Source organism: Chaetodon auriga, chromosome 21 (genome assembly GCF_051107435.1).
Source record: "Chaetodon auriga isolate fChaAug3 chromosome 21, fChaAug3.hap1, whole genome shotgun sequence".
NCBI lineage: Eukaryota > Metazoa > Chordata > Actinopteri > Chaetodontiformes > Chaetodontidae > Chaetodon > Chaetodon auriga.
Window position 1 is genome coordinate 5544060 of NC_135094.1, and position 20752 is coordinate 5564811.

Genomic DNA, 20752 nt, shown 5'->3' on the forward strand with positions numbered 1-20752 from the left:
ACTCAAAACAAGCACTCACATTGCCAATCTGTGCGGTGTCACTCTCGAGATCCTCACCTATTTTGCATTAATTGAATGAATATTGTATGGTATTCATGCTTGGTCTGTTAGGATTGTTAGTAATCTTAATCAGAAAATCAAATTACTCCACCATTGTTGCTGTAAATTGCCTCTTTTTGCTCCTGTGACTGTTATCAGCGTCTGCAATATATTTCACTACATCTGTTGAAATTAAAATTATTGTGGAACTAATGCAGCCACAAGAGTCAAATTACATTGCAATAATACCCTTTGGATGTAGGCTAATTGAAGTTGTAATTTTCTCCAGAAATACGAGTTGCTGTGTATTGAAAGGGTTTGATCAGTGTTGTGTGCTGAGGGACAAGTAGAAAGCCTTCAATTTTATCAAAATTTAATAGGGTTTTGTTTCACTCATGCTGTAAGTTTCTGCCGCATTTCTGGATTCAAAGTAATCTCCGAACTGGTGTTAATTAGTTTTACTTTTTATACTCAAAATCTTATGTTAAAGTGTGAACGCAGTTTATTGGTAATTGATTAAAGTTCTCCCGGTATCAAGTGAGAATCTACGGTGTGATTGCTGCACAGCTTGATGGAAGAAAACTACCATAATCTTTTCTTACAAGTAGAAGAAACATTGAAATGTCAAATCAATAACATAATCCCAAAGCAATTTTTTAAAAGCATGTTGATTGTGTGTATGGTTGTGTATTTATATGTCCAGGTACTCCATTGACAGAAACACAGACTTGGAGCGTTTCTTTAACGTGGACGCTCTAAGTGGGGTCATCAGCACGGCCAAGCTTCTGGACCGAGAGGCCAACTCTGTGCATAACCTCACCATCTTTGCCATTGAGAGCCGTAAGTTTACTTAAAGTACACACCCAGATCTGCTTTTCCAGTCGGAGTTGACCATTTGCTGAACCCCTTCCCTGAGCAGCAGCTGTCATTCATATCCTGGCAACTCTAACTAGGTAGGGCACATTTGTCAAGCTTTGGATTTTTACACATATTGAGGTGCTTCTGGTTTCAGATGCTCAGCTTTAAAGAGTTGTGTTAACCCCCCAAAAACAAGAGCAAACGTGTATGGATTAAACAGTGCAGTCATGTCTGGCTAAGTAGCTCAGGACCCACAGTCATAACCAAGTGGAGCATTCGCTACATTAGTTTTCAGAGTTGCAGGCATGTTTAAAAAAGCCTGGTTTAACTCTTGTATTTCCCCGTTGTCGCGAAACTCATCCTGGACACTCTCAGAATTTAGGCAAACGTTAGCAGCTCTGGCATTGGATTTGGGAAAATTTACAATCCAGCAACTCCATCCAGTACCCATCACCTGAGATAGAATTACTTTCGCTAATCGGTTAGTCCTCATCGCGAAAGCCTTGTCTCTGAAGTAGAAGTGAAATCAAACTTTCACTTTAAAAATATGGGCAAGCATGTAAGCTAAGCAGCAAAACAGGGTTATGTTCATATGAAGTATGTTTTCCTTGACATACTTAGTATGAGGTCTAACTAGCACAACAATACAACACTTTTGCAGAACAAGAGCAACACTTTATTTCCATGTCTTCTACATGAGTCATGAAGTCGTTAGGCTGCTAACTTGGCCTGGGACATGTAGCTTTAGCCTTTTAGCTCAGTAATGTCTCACGCATGTAGACTTCTTTTACAAAAATTTCATTTTAAAACAAGCTGGAAGTCAGCTGGAAGAGAGTTTTCCACCAACTAATGGCACTAGCTTTAGCTAAATTAGCTCACTAGCTACAGCTAGCACTGTCAAATCGATGGTTGCTGGCTAGAAATGACTGCTTTTGCCTACCTCTATTTTAGATTAAGGACCAACTGCTTCCAAAATTAATAAGAATTTTGAGCAGTGCCACCAGGGTATAGCGAATCGACATTTTACTTGTCACAGTGAGAAAGCATATGAAAGCTAAGGTCCTGTCCTGTTACCTTCTTCATAATCTCATATAGCATTCTGTGCTGTGGACAGTGTAGTTGTTGGGTTTGTTGTAGGGCTGTCGGGGGAATGTTAATTCACACAGAGGACGGTCGTTTTGCCCTCCACGTGTCCCTGAGCCGTGGGGACGCGATGCTGACTCAGGGTGGGCGATCTCACCCACGGGTGATCTATGTTAATGCGATATGTGTATGTGAAGAAGTGCCATCTGACTTTCTGTTCAGCTGTCTAAGGCTCGAAGGACACGAGTGCCTTTTTCTTTCCCAGTGTTTCTATCATTTCACCGCCGTAATGCAAACGCAATGGATAGCAGTCATCAGCACAAAATCCGCCGAGCTCTCAAGACAGCTGCGTCACATCAGTATAAGTTAAAAAAGACAACCAGCCTGTCAGCCCGGCAGTCCCTCTGCCTTCACATCCTCACATTGAACGCTGTGAAAAAAGGTCTTTTTTTTTCCCAAAACCTTTTTTATCACTTTTTGGTTCAAAGATGTGTTTTTATTTACATCTAACAGCACACAGAAGCAGTACTCGGTTGATTCCCGAGTGTGAGCACTTGCCTGATATAGCAACAAAGAAAAGGCAGCATATAATAATAGCCATATGAAATGTCACAACAGTCCTTCATGCATGAGGTAGTGGCTTCTGACACATAGTGACACTCGGGCGCTGTTTCCAGCTGAAAACATCTTTGAGTTCACAGACTGGCAACAAAATCCACTGCCCTGTATGCCTTATGACAGTATTTATAGTAAATGGGTTCTTTGTAACTGAAAAGAGTGCAGGGACTCTTCGGTTGAGGGATGTTGTGCATTTGAGCTGCAGTCACTCACATTTCATCCGCTCTGCCCAGACCACGCCAATGACAAGAAGTCTGTGGCCCGAGGCTCCGCGCGTCCTTTTTATCACCATCAAATCAGCCTGCCCGAATGTCAGCACGTCATCTCTGGCCGGCATGGCGGCGACGCCAGGCCAAATCATCATCTTGCACTCAGACGCAGCCATTTAGCCATCAGTGTGTGTCAGGCAGACAGTGGCGTGAAGCCCGCCGTGCAAGATGGCTCGCCGGCACACGCAGCCTTCCCCGACTACAAGCCTGCGCCGAGCGTAGTCAATTTGGCTGATCCACAGCAGTGTGGGTAAGGACGCCAGCTGTTGGAAGCACACTGCATATTTCATTACAGCAGCATTTTTTTCCCTCCTCCTTTGTGATTAATTAAAACACATGATTAAAATCAATATCCCATAATTTGGCCAAGTGCATCAATGCAGAATTAAAGTGTTTAAAAGAAAGTTTGCTGAATGTTGTGAAATGAACGGGGGACTCTCTCCTCTCTCTTCTCTTCCAGAGGACCCAACCCAAATTGGAAAAGGCATCTGTCTCATCACGGTGCTGGACATAAATGATAATGCCCCGGTCTTTGCCATAGACTATGAAACTCTCCTCTGTGAAAACGCCATGCCAGGACAGGTAAGATTCAGCAAAGTCTCTGCAGCTGGTTCAACTTCCACTTCTTTTTCTCTATCTCTCTGCTCGCTTGAAGTTTGACTCACAAAGACAGCCTGCTGACTCTCAAAGCCATTAAAACCCTTTCTTGTTCCTCAAAACAAGTCCACTGTGCACATATCCGCTTCACAGCTCGAGGTCATTCCAGGGAGATGGCATCATTAGTATGAGACACATCCTTAAGATTTAATAGCACGTATTGTAGGTGTTATCGTTCATTAGAGAAGTTACTCTCATTGCATACTGTCAAAGCAGACTAAATTAATGACAGTGCTTGACTCTGCCTGTGGTCTTAATCCACAATAATATCACGGCGTAATGTGATATCTCATGCTGGGATGGAGTGGTGCTCGTACTCGGTCTGACTTTCGGTTCTGGAGACCGGCATAATTAGACGATCACCACGGAGGCAGTGGGGCAGAAAATGCATCACGGTATCAAACAAAAAGGAGATCCTGGGAGATTTCAGGGATAGAAGATTTGATCTAGGAAAAGATGCAGGGAAAAGAAGCTGTAGCCATGCGTCGCATTTTCCCTGCTTAGCATTTGGCCTCATTGTTGCTAAATGACTTGTGTGTCTGCGCCGGCGATTCGTCTGGTCTTGGCATTTGGAAAATACAATCAGAGGCGAAGGGTAAAGGAGGCGTGTAGACCTGAAAACGTACAATTGATCAGAATGATGCATTGTATTGGAAATGGCTATTAGGCCCTTTTAAATATGTTATTTGCATTCATATTTCGGAGCTGTTTGTCATCGTGCTCACGGGAGGGTGAACTAACATAGCAAATGATTTCATTTACAAAAAATGAGGGACTATTTTTCATGTGTGCTTTTGTTTTTTCTCCGTGTGCATGATGCTTGACCACAATGTGGCTCTTTACTCAGCGAGGTTACGGAGCCTGACAGGTGAAGCTTTCTGCCGTTGGTGCTGTTTTGAGCTTTTAGGTGTATTTGAGTTTGTCTCACTTTTGTTTTGTTCAATCTTTAAAGATGCAAAAAAAAAAAAAACACATGAACCTCCTATATACCTAGATATAATTCAACCTACCTTAAGGTCTTTTGAGATATTGCTAGATTTAAATTTAATTAATCAGATTTCAGCCTCAGGGTGGAGAGTATTTGCTGGAACAAACACTGCCTCTATAGTAGATGCCCTCATTATTGAAGAATGCATTCTACCACAGCTGAATGTCTATTTCTGGTTAATGACGCTGCCACTTATGCTGAGATGATTGTTGTTGCTCTGTGGTATCAAATTTAGAGCAACCCAAGCAACTACCACCCATCAATACACCCCGACTCTCAAATTCAACACATAATTTGTGCATTTCTTCCCACTAGCACCTGATAAATTATGGCACAAAGCCTACGACAACACTGAAACAAAGTCGTTCCCCAACAATCAAACCAGCCCCCAGGACATAGCAACAGCCATGGCCCATGACAGCATCATCAGCAGGAAAAGGTACAGCAGATCTGTAATTACTCAGCTGTAGCAGACAGATTGCTTACTCAATGCCGGCGATAGCTGAGCTGTGAGGTCCCCCTTCGGTGTAGCTAGGAGCTACTCTGCTGTAAAGCGAGGAGCTGCCGGTGACGGAGGCCGCTGTCCTCGTCCGCCCGGCGAGCAGACGTGCTGCATTCAAATTCCGCCCGTACTCTCTTAAAACGGGGCAGCCATAAAATGAGCTGCTACATGGCTAGAAGCTAGTTTCAACATGCTAATAGTCGAGACGCTCTCAGCATTTTAAGTGGTGTGTTTTTGTGGTTGTGTGTGGAGGTGCTCTCCTCTCACACCTGACTGATGAATTTAGAGACCTTCCTTCACACTTTTGCTCAATTGTCTGAACGCAGGCGTTTAGGCAGTTATTTGGCTAATTAGAAAGTTAGTTTGCAACTTGATTTGGCTTCACCACCCACACTGTTGCACAAGAACAAGGCAGAAGGAGAGCAGTGTTGGACAAGTTACTTTCAATATATATATTACATATTACTAGTCACTGTCATTTGAATGTAATAAGCTATGTAATACTAACTCTCTCTGCTGCAGCCTCGGCCTAACCAGGTCTGTGTGGCAACGTTATCTTACCATATGATTGGTTTGACAGGGATTTTGCTAACAAGCTTTATCAGACCAGTTTTTCCTACACGCGTGTGTCACGCAACAGATCCGCTCTCGTGTTAATCTATGCAGCTGTCTGCAGCAGCTCCGTGCAGGCTCGTGCTTCATTTGTGTCTCACCTGCGTCACTGAAGCATTCATTTATGCTTCACGTCTATTTTTTCAACTGCGCACGTAAACGCGAGTTTGATGCCCATTAAAAAAAAACACTGAATAAATATGTTTATCTGCATTTTGCAACAAAGGCGGAGCAGAGTGTTCCCATCATGCCGTGCTGGACTGAGTAGCTTGTTAAGTTCGCTGTTTTATATTCCACAATGCAATTGTTGCTTTGTGACCTCAGTGTTTGCTATGTGTGTGTTCAGAATACGGTGCTTCATGTTGGTAATTGTCATTTTTGTGCAGGTTTACAGCTTTAAACATTTGTGAGGTGGCTGTTACGTTTCGTGACACCAGTGTTTTTAAGTTCTTGTTCTCTCTATTGAATGCTGGTATTGTAGTTAGCTGCTGATTAGAAAGCAGTAACGCTCTACGTAATCTTGAATTGCAGTAATATTACCAGAATCTTGTTAGCAACCTGATAATTGACTTCATGTGAACTTATTATATTGGAAACACTTGTTTTTGCATGCGATTTCTCACGTTTCACCTGTAAAATATCTCAGAATCACATGTGCAAGTATCACTTGAATGCATAATGTCCAATAACCAAAACATCCTCATGTTGAATTCACATGAAAAACATGAATTTTTGATAAACTCACAAGCTTTGTCATCTCCTTCGCTTCACTGTCGGAGCGAATGAAGTGCTTGTTCTCATTTTTTTTGTTTTTCACTAATTCCAATTTCTATTCAATCCCATTCAAATAAAGCCTTCTGTTTAGGCAAAGCTGATGTGTACCAGTGGGACTGCACCTCCAGACTGAATAATGGAGGCAGGCAAAATGGAAATTTCATGATGAAATTTACACCCAAAAACACATACAGAGCAAAGGGAAGGAGAGAGGTTGACATTTGAATGCAAAACCCTGTTTGAATTACAACGAGGTGTCGGCTGTCTGTTAGCAGACAGACTGGGTGGACTCGTAACCTGTCAGATGTGTGCCACACCACCCCCCTGATTCCTAATTAATTAAAATGCTCCTGTTGTGCTCTGTATGTCCGGCCGTAGCAGTGAACAGTTGGCTGTACCGACTGCTCTGCCTCCCTGTAAAGCTTTGTTAAAACTCTTAGGCCGCCCACTGGCTGTCACGCCCATCGGCTTATTCACAGCTGAGACAAAGATGAAATAATAACATTTGCCAGTTGGGGCCAGGGTTAACTCTGTGGCTCTGTAGCACAGATTAACTGGGAGTGCAGGGATGGAATAACCTGCCATTTTTCAGGCCTAATTAAGGCGGTCTCGTGGCTCTGGCTCTCTCCAGAGATGCCACTTGTTACGGATCATGGGTGCGTCTGTCTGCTGCCATAATATTAATTGATATTATGATGGGGTGGAGGGGGCAGAGGCAGTGGGGATGGTGGTGGGGGGACAGGGGGTGACGTTGTACAATCACTTCAGTGTAACCATTACATACATGAGTGGACTTGGCATTCTGCTGCCCCCAATCTGCTCCCCTGCCCCTCCTTGCACTCCCGCAGGATCCCAGAGGAGGTTCAGCATCCTCCAGAGATTTGTCCAGGTTTAGGCGTGCCTCCCAACTGAGGTACAAAATCCTCTGCTCCAGATCGCACTGTTTGCGTCAAACATTGTGCCCTTTCTCTGAGTCATAAGTCAGTCAAATCCAAACACAGACATGATACATGCAACTTTGAATTCAGCGTGACTCACACTTCTCCAGGATCACGACCCGCAGTGTCAGAACTTGCCTGAGAATCATCACATTTTTACATTTTCTTCAGTATCGGAGCAATCCAGTGATAGCTGTCTGTGTGGCCGTGGATACACTGCAAACAGAAGCAGCTAATAGATAATTCGGCATACTTTTGATTTTGCCAAGTTGCCAAAATGTAAACAAATACAGGCTAAAAAGACTGGGCCTCAAGCTGTAGCTCCACATCAACATCACACTTCCTGTTTGCATACCCCAAAGTCTTATAGGAGCTATAGGTCCAAAACTTAGACAGTAAACTGAGACAAAGAGCCATCAGACTTAATAATAACCACTGAATATTGATAATAATATCCTTATATACCTGGTACGCTCTCCTCTATCCGTTCACAGTCAGATATCTGCCCTGTGTTGAAAACCTGTGGACACACAAACAATGACAGTTTAGATAGAGGTTGTCTTGATTTCGTCTGAGGGGAGGCCCACAGTGTCAGACTTTGAAAAGTCCTGATTTCTTTTTTATTCCCCTGATCAAAAGTGACTGACTCACAGCTTCTTAACTACTGCCTCGACTGTCACATCAATCACACGAACAACAGAAACTATCCTCACACCTCCAGTCTTCATTTAAATTATCAGTTTATTATAGGTGTTGCATCAAGGTGGGGTCGAAAACAGATATGTCAAGGCGCACGGAAGGCGGAAAACATTAACGTGTGGCAGCATGCTGTCTGTTCTATAAAAAGACAGAACACGGAGCAAATTTAATCTCGGATCTCACCGGGAGATCACTTTAACATCAGCAGTTCTGGCTTGTCGGGATCATGCCAACAAACATGCTCGTGTCGAGACCAATCTCAGCACATGGTTCAGATAATCGATGTGAACCGAGCCAACGGGCAGAGAAAGAAATGAAGAGAGATTGAAAGATGACATTTGTTGAATGTTAGATATTGATTGCCATTAGGATGTATCTGTGTGTGTGTGCGTGTGAGGTGACAGCAGGGCGGGATGTGTGAGCGGATGCTGTTGATCTGTCGGCGAACTCGCGGGCGTCACATGTGGGTGATGTTCGGGGCGCCGGTGTCATAGGAAGCAGCGGCGTAGCAGCTCAGAGTGAGGGGTGCGAAAACAGCAGGACCAGCACCTCTTCAACACAACCCCCGGTGACAGCTGTCTCACTGCCACGGCAAGGAGTGCCACCTATTTGATGCAGTGCTTATTTATACTCTTGGTTTCAAGTGGCCGGCTTGATGGTATCGCATGACTCATCTGGCGGACTATCTGATAATTACACTTTCAGGACAACGTGAGCAGGCTTTGCTCGGCCGAGCCACATTAGCTGATGATACTTTCCTCATTACAGAGGCCACATTTCTGAGAGTCTGACTCGCTCAAAGCAGCGCAGATGCTTTGTGTCGGAGGTGCGGTGAATTCCAGTCGTTGTGGTTCACCTGCATACTTCAGCTGCTCAGCAGGACCCTGATTGTTTGAGCCAGACGCCGGCGAGAGGAGGCACATTCTAGTTGTCAGGATGTTATTTGTGGAATTACTGCAAGTGCTGAGTTAGTGTTTGGTCTGTGAAGGTTCAGCTCAATCATCCCGGTGGTCCGTCTGTCTGGAGAAATGTGCATCCAGATCACAAGACTGAAGTGGTTTTTGATTATAGCTCGTATCTAGAGGTGGGTATGGTTCGAAAGAAAGTCGTGATATCAGTGAAATACCTGAAGTTTGTACATTTTTTTTCTACAAAGATCCTTTCATTTAACCTAATTTGCTAAACTGCTCATTGCATCAGTTTTAAATAAAGACGCCTAAACAAAATATCTTCAGTTAGAAAAATGTCCAATTTTCTGTTTTAGGTCAAGAAACATCCAGTTAAAGAAAATATAATCAACGCTTACAGTGTTTTCAATGCTAACTTTTAATACTTGACACTACGCACTCATTGTAAATGCGATTTCCCGCCCTTTTCTCCATTTAACGTGACGTACCGAACTGCTCGCTGCACTAGTGTGAAATAAAGTTCTGTAAGTTTGAAACTGATCAAACGCAAAATCTGCAGAACATTAATGATTGGGTTTTGCCATAATTAGACTGCTAATGCAAAGTGCTGATAGGTGTTTGTCAGGTGTGACCTATGCGGCTGATGATGCCTGCGTCACCTCATTAAAAGAAGCAGAGTCACTTTTTAATTGTTAGCCGATGACAGCGAGGTGAAACGTGAGATCAGAAGCTCTGGCACCTTTGCTGGAAGTTTGCAGAAAGTTCCGCTCTGTCGGGCTGTTTTTGCTCAGTTTTCACTCGCTTTATAACTGAGTGTTTTAGCTGAGTATCTCGAGTGTTTTCATTTCCAGGATCAGCTTTGTTACTCAGGCACGTTGTCGCTGTTAGTGGTGCTATTTGGGTGGGTAATTCCAGTGATTTCGATGATCGCCCCAAATGCAGCAATTTAAAAATATTTTCAAAAACCCCACAAATCTGAGGGATCCGCATCAAAATTGTTGTCTATGTTTACGGTTTATCATATTTGTCAAATTCCTAAATTTCCAAATCAGTATCAGCCTCAAAAAGTACCTCAAAAGTTGTCGTTCGGGCTTCGTTTGAGGAGGTCAAAAATGCTAAAAATCGCTGTTTTTATTATTCGGACATCCTTTTATTCAGGATTAAACTTTCTAATGGACTGCACCTCGTTTCTGCAGTACCACTGAAGGTGCATGGATATGTGTGTGCTTGCATGTCTCCATTGTTTGCACATTCTCCTCCTCCTCCGAAGCGACAAATAGAGACCTTTGTCCTTTTATATCCTCTCTGATCTGACGTGCAGCCATGTGTAAACTCAAAAAACCTTTAATTCTGTGATTCATAGGCCTCCTCAGTCTTGCCTTGCGACAGCCACCAGTCTGCTGCTGCTGTTAATGTCTCTCAGCGAGAATTTATGCCTACATCCCTGCCTCTCTCCTCCTGTCTGCTACTCAACCCATTAGAGAATTCCCCACCAAAGGTTCTGTGGAACGCCTTGCATCAGAGCCACACTAATGAAAGGCATTATACATTACAAAGTGTTTGATTTAAGGATGATTTACAGTCCTTTCGCTCCGCAGTGAGGAATGGAAACCTTCCTAGAGATAAGCTCCAAATCCATCTGCAATATTCAAAGGACATCAAAGGTTTCAAATTGTGTATAGGGGGTGTAAGAACCACAAAGAAAGGTTTCTATCAGATGTGAAATTTCCATAACAGAGTGAGAGGCTTGTGAGTTATTATGATCCCTGAATCAATGGCAGCTTTCATGATATGCAGCCGAGCATGCACACACTGCATGTTTGGGTGCTCGGTTGTTGCATCTACCTGTCACCGATCTGGGTCTGACACAAACATCACTTCTGCCTGTGTACACAGACATCCCAGATGTTCTTGAACTCGAGCAGATAACCTTTTTTTGCATATCTGCCTCCCACATTAATTTCCCTTGCGCTGCAACACCAAGCCGTAAACAAAAAAAAGAAGCACACTTTGTGATTACTTTTGCTGATGAAAGAGGAACTATTTTAATTTTGTTTAGAAACAGAGTAAAATATTCATGAATTTTCACCCCGCCTGCCAGATTTAATAATTGGCAGGATGTCGTTTACCACCTACACCAACCCCTAATACCTGACAGCTTGTAACCAGCAGCATTTAATCACAGCTGACAACTGATAATCCATGTCTCAGCCCTGATGGATCATTGGCTTTTTTTTCTTCTCCTTCTTCTTCTTCTTCCTCGCCCTTTTTATTTTTTATTATTTTAATTTTGTTTTTGTCTTGATGTTAGACGCAGAGCTGTTTGGGGCTGGGAGATGTGATAATTTAGTGTGAATTGCTTTTAAGAATCCCTTGGATCCTGTCCACGGGTGTGAGTTGTCACAGGGTTGAGTTTTTAGATTGCCTACAAAGGATTCAGGAGGCTTGATCTAAATTTATAAGGACACTGCTGCAGTAACACCCACTTTGATGGCCGTCGTGGTGGCTATCATTTGTCGTCCATATGGCATGTCTGCGTGTGATATGCTTCTCCTGTACAGCATGTACTGACTGAGATTCTTCTTCTCTTGCGGCAGAAACGTGCTGCTGCACAGAAGGCGCTGAAATTAAAGCTCAGTGTTTTTTCGCTGCTAAGAGATAACGTGATTTTCAGATACCACGTTTGTATGAATAAAAAAATCATTGCAGCTCATGCTGGTGGGTGTAAATAAATTGGTTTATTTGCTAATTTGATTTCCTGCATTATTTATAGTTGTCAGCACTGCTATATAATAAAGGGGAGTGAGATTCTGTTAAGTCTCGAGTTCGGAGGCAAAACGAAACAAATAGAATTCGCTTGTTTAACTCCCAGATGTGAATGCTTGTCTTGCATCGCCTCAAGCAAGAGCAGGTCTTAACATGACTCATTTTAATACTTGTAATAATGAAGTAGGAAGGCCCGCTTGCATAACATATACATTTAGTTTGAACAGCATCGGCGTGACAGTCGGTGGACTGGCCTGATTACGTGGTGGTTAATGCAGGGAGGCACATCTGCCTGCGCTTTAGATATTAAAGTGAGAACAATGTGTGCAATATTCATTAACCCTTTAATGGTCTTTTGAGCTGTTTGTACTGAACTCTGACTGAACCTTCTGCGGCACTTGGTTGACGTATGAAGCAGTTTTCAGAGCCAGTGCTCTTCAGGGGACTTGGATTTTCAGGATTTTATTTATTTACTGTAGTTTAGTTTTAGAGGACTGACTGAACAGGACTGACATGAATGTCCCCCAGACAGTCTGATGACTGTAATAATCGAAAACATGCTCTGCCTGATGGTAGAAATGTGCATTATTGGTGAAGGTAGCATTGCTAACAGTTTCTTACAAAACTGGAAACTGCCATGGCTCATTCTGAACTGTTGTCATGTCTTACAAATCAAATGTTTTTCACCGTGTATTTGTAGAACTCAACTTTTTCAATGAAAATACACCAATACGGTAAATCCAGAGTCATACTCATAATATTGGTAGTAATGGCTCAATAAAGTCAATGTTAGGCATGATAACAGTTGTAGAAATGTACATAACTGTGTTCCCCTGGAGCTGGTGCAGCTGCTGCCTTAATTGTGTGTCCAAATTGAAGTGTATAGGAAATACTTAGCAGTAAACAAGCCAGCATGTCTTATAGAAAAGTACAAAACTGCTGTGCTATTGGCCCACCATTAATCTGTCTTTATTTCTTGGGGGTTACATATAGCTCTTGTCAAAAAAAAGAGATGTGCAACTATAAAATGTCTTTAATTTCACAAAAATGGAAAATAATGAATGCAGTTTGCTAAAAATCTGCTTTTACTGTGGTCGGACATCACTGCTGTCTCTGCATGTTTGCCATGAAATGATATCTCAGCTGTTTGCTGGAGGCTCACAATTTCAAAACTGTGTGGTCAGTGGGAAAATAAAACTAGATTTTTGTTGTTAGTGCCCAAAAGAGCTATGAAATGTAAGAAAAAAAAAATCCATTATTATTATTTTTTCCACTGAGTGTTATGGTCTTGGTGGGAGTGGACACAGATTTGCTCCAGAGAAAAGACTTCCCGAATGAAAAAACATCATCTCTAAGAGGGTGCCAAGCTCTTGCCAAATAAGCACTTACTGTACATCAAGAGATAAATGACACAAAACCACAGCCAAACATTATAAAACAAATCTTTTCCATCTATCAGGATCAAGTTGTCTCCAATCTCCAGCTCACTCACACTGTTGCTTGGCTTTTTAAGAAGGATTTATGCGTCTATGAATTTATGACATGGGGAAAAGTGATGAATATACAAAGGCCTGACAACAATGCTCTCCTTAAACTGATAACAAAGCTCTTACTGCACGTACACATTAAACAATTTACAGCTCGAGTTAACACCTAATCAGCCGATGAAATCAGCAAGGTAACTCATGTCGTTTGTCTGGTTGGTGTTCCCGTTGTCCTCAGGTGATCCAGACCATCAGCGCCGTGGATAAGGACGAACCCCTGAGCGGCCACCGCTTTTATTTCTCCCTGGATGCACCTGTTGCCGGCAACCTCAACTTCACTCTGCGAGATAACAAAGGTGTGACCGCCGCCTTTGTAATTCCTCGACGTTGCCTTCAGGCTATCTGGTTTTACTGATGTTGTCTGATTATCTGTGGTTAAATTTAATTTAACTTTCTATCTGGTAGAAATCTGCAACTCCAGGGTATCTGCAGGTTTTGAGAACTCTTAAAAAGTACTGAATTCTGTTTCCTCAGAAAAGGCTTTAGAAGGTATTAACAAGTTTGAAATTAAATTTTAAAAAGCCTTAAATGTTTTCTCTGCCCTGCTGGCAGTTTTGTTACTCATGAAGTGTTTTATGTCTGATTTCGGGCTGTCAGGAGACGTTATACACCTAAAGTGAAGGTGGAGTATCAATCGGTGCCATGAGACCTGTAACAGCCACTGTCTACACACACTGTCAGCTACGGTAGCTAAAAAGTTCACTGTGTCGTAACGAGAAGAAATCCTCATTCTTCACTGGTTAATCCATCCATCCATTTTCTGCCGCTTGTCCAGGTCGCATTAATAACATTAAAGGAAAGGTCATAAAACAACACTCTGAAACAGGTTTTTCTTGCTTTAATCATGGCTCCTGGTCTTACTGGTCATTAAAAAGATGAGAAGTTATTTCTGACTGTATTCAGTGGATTTATCTACCTCAGACGGCTGAAGCTTCATATTAATTTCAGATAAACTTCTTAACACGTTTTTGAACGAGGACTGTGGATTTGGTCCCCTATCACTTACACCGACTCACCTCATTAGCAGGGGATCTTTTAATGGCCAGTATGAAAGGGAGGAATGATGACAGCGAGAAAAATCTGTTTTGGTGTCGGTGTGAGTACTTGACTGTTGCTTCTGTTGTCTTGAAAAGCGGTGAACTTATGCTTTAATCATAATATCATTAGGATAAAATAATACAAACACCAACATAAATCTGACAGATAACTCTGGGCCTTATTGTCCCTACTGGTTTTCCAGTATGCTTTCAAACTTTTGACAGCTTCATGAAGGTTACCTAACTGCATTCTTTGTGGTCTTAAAAAGTCCTAAATTAAACTTGGTGAACTCTGCAGAAACCCTGAAGTCAGTCGCCAATTTAAAGTTAAATGTCTGCGTCCTTGTCAAAGCTCCAAGTGTCAGATCAGCCCTGTTGCATACAGCTGCTAAATCAAAAACTCCCTTGAGAAAATTGCCAGTGGCCTTCGGAGTCTGTTGAAGGTGTTGGTCAAGTTAGGTACGGTCTATTTGCTGCTTTTGAATTGGGCCTTGCAGCAATGCAATTGACACTTTGGCCATTGCTCACTTCAGCTCTCTATATCTGCCCTCTATCTGGACACAATCTACTGTGCAATCTGACTCAGGAGAAGAAGCACAGAGTAACTGGTGCCTCCCGGCGTGCCCAGCTGTGCCAAATGAAACCATAATTCTGCTATGACAATGCCCTCACTACTGTTGCTTTGTAATTGTTCATCAAAACTGAATGCAAAAACAAACCTCTCTGCTGCAACTGGAGCACAACTGAGATAACTCAATTTGTGCTACAATCCAGCCCTGTTCTGCTTTGTGCAAGGTCTCTACATACTATATCACAGAATAACTTTAACCTTAACACACAGGCTGAAAACTACCTTTGTACCCCGATGATTTGCTCACCACCTACACGCAAACCAGTGGGCGAATGAACAAAATTAGCTTCTCCTACAGGAAAACTTAAGCGTTCATTTGCATATAGCTTTAAAGACATGAGAATTGTGCCTGAGCACATCATCGGTTGCTTACATGAACCCCCGCTGCGTTTTAAAACATGTGCAGGGCTGACACACTCTCTGAGGTAATTCCCTGTGTTGAGTGTTTTGTTCAAGGCTGCCATGTTACATTTCAGAGGTAGCAGCAGCAGCAGCAGCCAGGTTGTGCCACTGTAATCCATGTGAGTGCAGACCCGTGAGTGGTAAATGATGTTTCGGCTAACCTCTCAGCAGATTACAAGCAACTTGGCTGGAAGACGGTTTTTGATAGCTTTGTTGAGAAAAGGTTCCCTGGGAACACACAGTTTAGCTTGGTTTTAATATGTTGAGTATGTACATCAACACTATTATCAGACATGAAAGTAAATACTGGGCAGTTCTGCAAAAACTCATTCATATCATTTCATTCCAACATTCTCACAATGATTTCCCTGCAATATTGGTGCATGGGAACAACAATATGATTAAGTTTAGGGAGACAGACGGACAAAGCTGCTGAACAAAGTGGAGCATTTAGCAGCTAAAGAGCCAGATATTTCCCCCAGGAGTTGATGAACCAGAGCTAAAAGGAGAGTGAATACTGGACTTACATTGGTCAGGTCACCAGAAGCATGCCTCAAAATGATGTTGTTGTTACGTCCTTTCTTGTACTCTCAGTTTACAGGAGCATGGCGTATACAAAATGTCTAAACTTAGGCATGCCACATACAGTATAGTTATTTTCAGGATAGCTTGGTTCTCCAGAAATACCTTTATTTGATATGTCTTTCAATGAAGAAATGCTCTCAAGTTCTGATATAACTGACGCTGTAGCAGCATCTGGGCTCACCTCTTTAGGAGCCACCATTGTTGATAAGACGCTGATTGGTCCAAACTACTGTGCTTTGGTTTGTGGTTGTGGCAAACAAATGGCTATATGCAAATAGATAACTTTTTACATATATTGTTACTTACATTTCTGTTTGTGTATGGCTTAAACAAGATGTAACAGGATAATTAAAGAGCCTCAGTGCTGCTGGTGAATTTCCTGCTGTTTCTGTGTTTCCAGTCTTTATGCTAATCTAAACCTATGCTTGCTCTAGCTTCATATTTCAAGGAGAGAAATGTATAGATCGTCGATTGTGAACACCACCAATCCCCCGGTGCTCTGAGCTCCTAGTCAGGGCAAATTCCAGTCAGCTGATAGGACAACTAGCTGCACTGCTAACTGAATTAAATTGCTAATGGCAGCTAGTAGCTAAAGCCAAAGATAGCTACAGCAAAGAGTATAGTTAGCAGCAGTCAGTGGTTCCTCTGGGTAAATACTGCCCTGTGTTTGTTTGGATTGACCTTCGACAGGTTAGGGGCCAGTTTTAGGGAATAGGGGTAATTGCAGGGCAGTAATGGGGCCCAAACTCTGGTCTCCCACATAAAAAAGTTGAACACAGCACACATTCATCCACCATGTCAACCTTCATGCCCTTACTTTCCGCTTTGCTGTGTTGTCCAACTGGAACGCAATTCCTGGGCTTGTATGGGAAAGGCCTTTTCCTGTTTTAACATGACAATGGCTGCAAGCACAAACCCAGCTCGTTAAAATAATGGTTTTCCCAGGTTGCTGTGGAAGGTCAGGAATCAGGTCAGGGATCAGGTCAGAGCCAATCCCCCCATCCAATACATTTGGGATGAACCAGAACACAGACTTCGAGCTAGAACTTACCGCCCAACATCAGTGCCTGACCTCATTAATGGTCTTGTGGCTAAATGAGAGCAAATCCCTGCATCCAGTTTCCTCTATCTTGTGGAAAGCCTCAAACCAAAAGAGTGGAGGCCGATGTAGCATCTCATGGCTTTGGAATTAATTATTTGGCAATCACATTCAAAATTCAAATTTGGTACTAGAGCATATTTATTTAACAATTCGGGTTTAATTTTCTACCCGTCACAGATGTTACCAGCCAACTGTGTGTTTTTCTTCACCCGAGAGAACATTTTGTTGATTTCACTAATGTGGCATTCACAAGAGAACCCATCTCCATATTATTTTCACCTTGTTCTAAAACTCTGAGAGCAAAGCAATGAGAAATCTTAATATCACCCAGAAAAACAAAGGAGTTGTCCATCAAGGCGAAATCTACATTTCAATTGTGACTGTTCAATTTGAAAGCACATTTCAGTCTATTGAAAAAGTTGTCATGAAATGGCTTTTTTAGCTGGTGTAATGGCATATTGTTCTCCTCTGGCTGCCTTTCTCTCTCTCTCTCTCTCATAAGCTGAGATTCATATATGATTTTACCATCAAACCAAAGCTGTTATTAGCCAACAGGTGGTCAAGATCAGGGAGCGACGCCACAGTGTGTCATATAATGAATTGTGTTAATGACACCATCTGTTGGCATTGCTGATTTTAATACTGTAAAATCATTTCAAACTGCACAACCAAAGCACAGCAATTATTACAGAATAGAAGTTCAGCCCCTTGCTAGTCGTATACATGCAGATCGCTCTTCACTTAAAGCCAATAAACTTGCGCACTAAATGCAACGTTACAGGCTTTTTCTCACAAATCTGACCTAATGTACGTTTCGATTCTGTTTCGCAGACAACACAGCGTCCGTACTGACGAAGCGAGGTGGTTTCAGGAGACGGGAGCAACCTGTGTACCGGCTGCCTGTGCTGATAGTGGACAGTGGAAGTCCTGCCCTCAGCAGCACAAACACACTCTCGGTGCGGGTGTGCGACTGTGACTCTGACGGCGCGGCCTTGTCTTGTGGAGCTGTGGCCTACACCGCGACCGGCCTCAGCACCGGCGCCCTCCTGGCTATTTTAGGCTGCATCATCACACTTCTGGGTAAGATCTGTATGACCTCAGAGTCAGAAACAAAAGTCCGTCTAACAACTTGTGGAAGAGGTTGGTGTGAAGGCATTTGAACAGGGGGGTTGTTCACAGCTCATCGTGGTGTTGCTTGCCTCCTGGCAGCGCTGGAAGAAGTGTTTAGATCCTAAATACTGCAATGTAAAAATACTCGATTACAAGTAAAAGTGATTGATATTAAGTTGATTTTAAATAGTAGAAAGCAGTGAAACACATGTAGTGGAGTATAAAGTGTACTATTTATTAAAGTTATACAATAATACTCAAGTCAAGTTCAAGTGTCTCAGAACTGCACTTAATTATGTTCCACCACTGCTCACTGGCTTATTCTGACAAACGTGCCATGTCCTCAGATCTTGGCAGTTAATTAACAACTAAAAGAAAATGACCTTAGAGCGCATGGTTAGATGGTAGCAGCACATAATCAGAAATTAGCACCAAGCAAAATCAAAAGCAGACCCCCCACCCAAATAGGTCACATCGACAGTTGATGCAGACACGTTTGGAGAGATAGCTGCTGTGCTAACTTTCTAACAACAGAGCGGGAAAACTATGCATTTGCATTGAAATGTGTGTTTGTGGCCAAGTCAATTAGACGTAATGGCTAATATGACAGATGATGAAGCAACACCCAATCACTGAATGCCAGAGAGCAGCAGCAGGAAGCGCTGCACAAACATTGCTGTGACTCCACAAAGCTGTCTTGAGCTCCCATCGTTGGACTGTTTGCATGTGAGCTTATGAAGGACCAGCCGCCGAGTTACAGATAGTAAGCAAATGAGCATTACATTAGGGACTGCATGAAAATTACTGGGGTGGGGAGAGGAGACTGAATCTGGTATTTCATTTGATAAAAAGCATCACTAATAGTTTCTCTGGCCCTGCTTTTGACTTAAAATGAAAAGAACCCTCCCTTCCAAAATCTTAAAATGATAAAGACATCTCAGAGTTATTCCAGCCACTCTCTATTTTTTGTTTTATTAAATTAAAATAAAAAAAAATACAAATGAAATAAGACAGTGTTTTAGCCTGATATGTACAAGATCTGTCCGACAGTCGCCTGGCCAGGTGTGTTGCAGATGTTTCTTCCTGACAGCTGTTCCAGAGAGTGCACAAATCTGAGATGAGGACATTTCAAAGGACCTTCCCACTGCTTTCCTTTAAGCATAAGGAAAAGATCCAAAAAGTCCCTTAGCACAGACCGGCCAGGGCATGGACAGCTTAAATAGACTCCAGCATCGCCTCATGTTCAGGTTATGAGCCTGAACTTCCTCACAGGCTCCATTTGTTTGTCAAGATGCGGCAGGAATATATTTAAGCTAACAACCTTTGCAGTTCAGATTTAAGTTCACATTTAAGTGGAGGTAATGCAGACGTACAGTGCTGCACTACAAAACACTGCTTACCTCAGTATTTACAACCCACTCAGACTCATCTTCGCTGTTATGTATTCTTCAGGCAGTTGAATGTGTGAGAGAAGCTTTGCTAAAACAGAGTTGCATCTTGAGGTCTTGCAAATGTCAAACCTGAGGGGAGTTATCTTCCCCTCATATTTCCACTTTGGTAAATACATGTGACCTCTGCTCTGCCAGCTCTGAATAGCAGCCTGGATGTTTACAAGTAAAATAGTGTTACTGAAATCCTGCCAACAGGATCAATTACCTAGAGTCGCTATACTGTTTTTAGGGGGGAATTTTGGAGTACTTGTAGAGTTTATGGAGCATTCAGACGATAAAATTAATTCTGAGGTTTGTTCGCTGATGGAATATGCGATCACCTGTGGCTGTTACCTTGAATTAATACGTACATTTTAACTTAACTGGACACAAATAAATACAAGATGCTCCTCAAAGTATTCACACTTTATGTTGAAGTCTCGGGAAGCTATTTAAAACCTTCTGTTGGCAGTCATGGTTGTGTGTCAGAAATGTGACAGTGCTCCTCCTGCCTTTGAGCGCACTAAGCTAAAAAATAAAATGTAATGACGAGCATTTTCATTGAGAGAAAGCAGCGCCCGAAGGCAGCCTGAGTCAGTGATGAGATTTCAGATTTTAGATCATTTTCTCATCTGCAGGAGCTCTCACGATGGCTTCCCCGAGATACGTTTCAGTGTGTTTTATAAGCTTAATTCTAATATTTCATGAAGGTCAGAGGATAACGGCTGTATAGAATACTGCCTTTCAAGGACATCCACTCCCCCGCTTCTGTTTTCTAGTGTTAATGCCATATGTTAAGATGTTAGTGAAGACACTTGTAAATGAGAATTCATTAACATAACCTTAAGATATGGCAGCACTGAGCCATCACCTCCGGGCTGCATTATTACTCATAAAACCCACAGACAAAGCGTTACCACATCAGGGCAGAGTCACAGTTTAATGCTTTGGTGAGCTTCATTGAAAGGATCTAAACAGCATTTACAATAACTGAAACGAGTCCTTTGATGGGGTCAAACTTTGCTTTTTATTCCACTCCCCTTGAAGTTTGCCTTCTTTTTATTGCAACAGAATACGTTTTAGTGATGAATGAAAACTTCAAAAGAGCAACAGGGGGAAATACGTTACAACCCTGAACCCGGCATTGCTAATGAAAGCTGGCTCTATTCTGTGCAGCATGGCCTCAGGCCACAGGCTTAG

General features: G+C 42.5%; 1 protein-coding gene across 1 annotated transcript in view; it reads left to right on the forward strand.

The window, feature by feature from the left end:
• The window catches only part of LOC143340181 (cadherin-7-like), a 100059-nt gene that overhangs the window by 71978 nt on the left and 7329 nt on the right, over positions 1–20752 (forward strand). Inside the window, exons 8-11 of the mRNA XM_076761839.1 lie at positions 743–879; positions 3328–3449; positions 13434–13551; positions 17844–18092. Coding sequence (XP_076617954.1) covers positions 743–879; positions 3328–3449; positions 13434–13551; positions 17844–18092 — 626 coding nt within the window. The remainder of the gene's footprint in view (positions 1–742; positions 880–3327; positions 3450–13433; positions 13552–17843; positions 18093–20752) is intronic.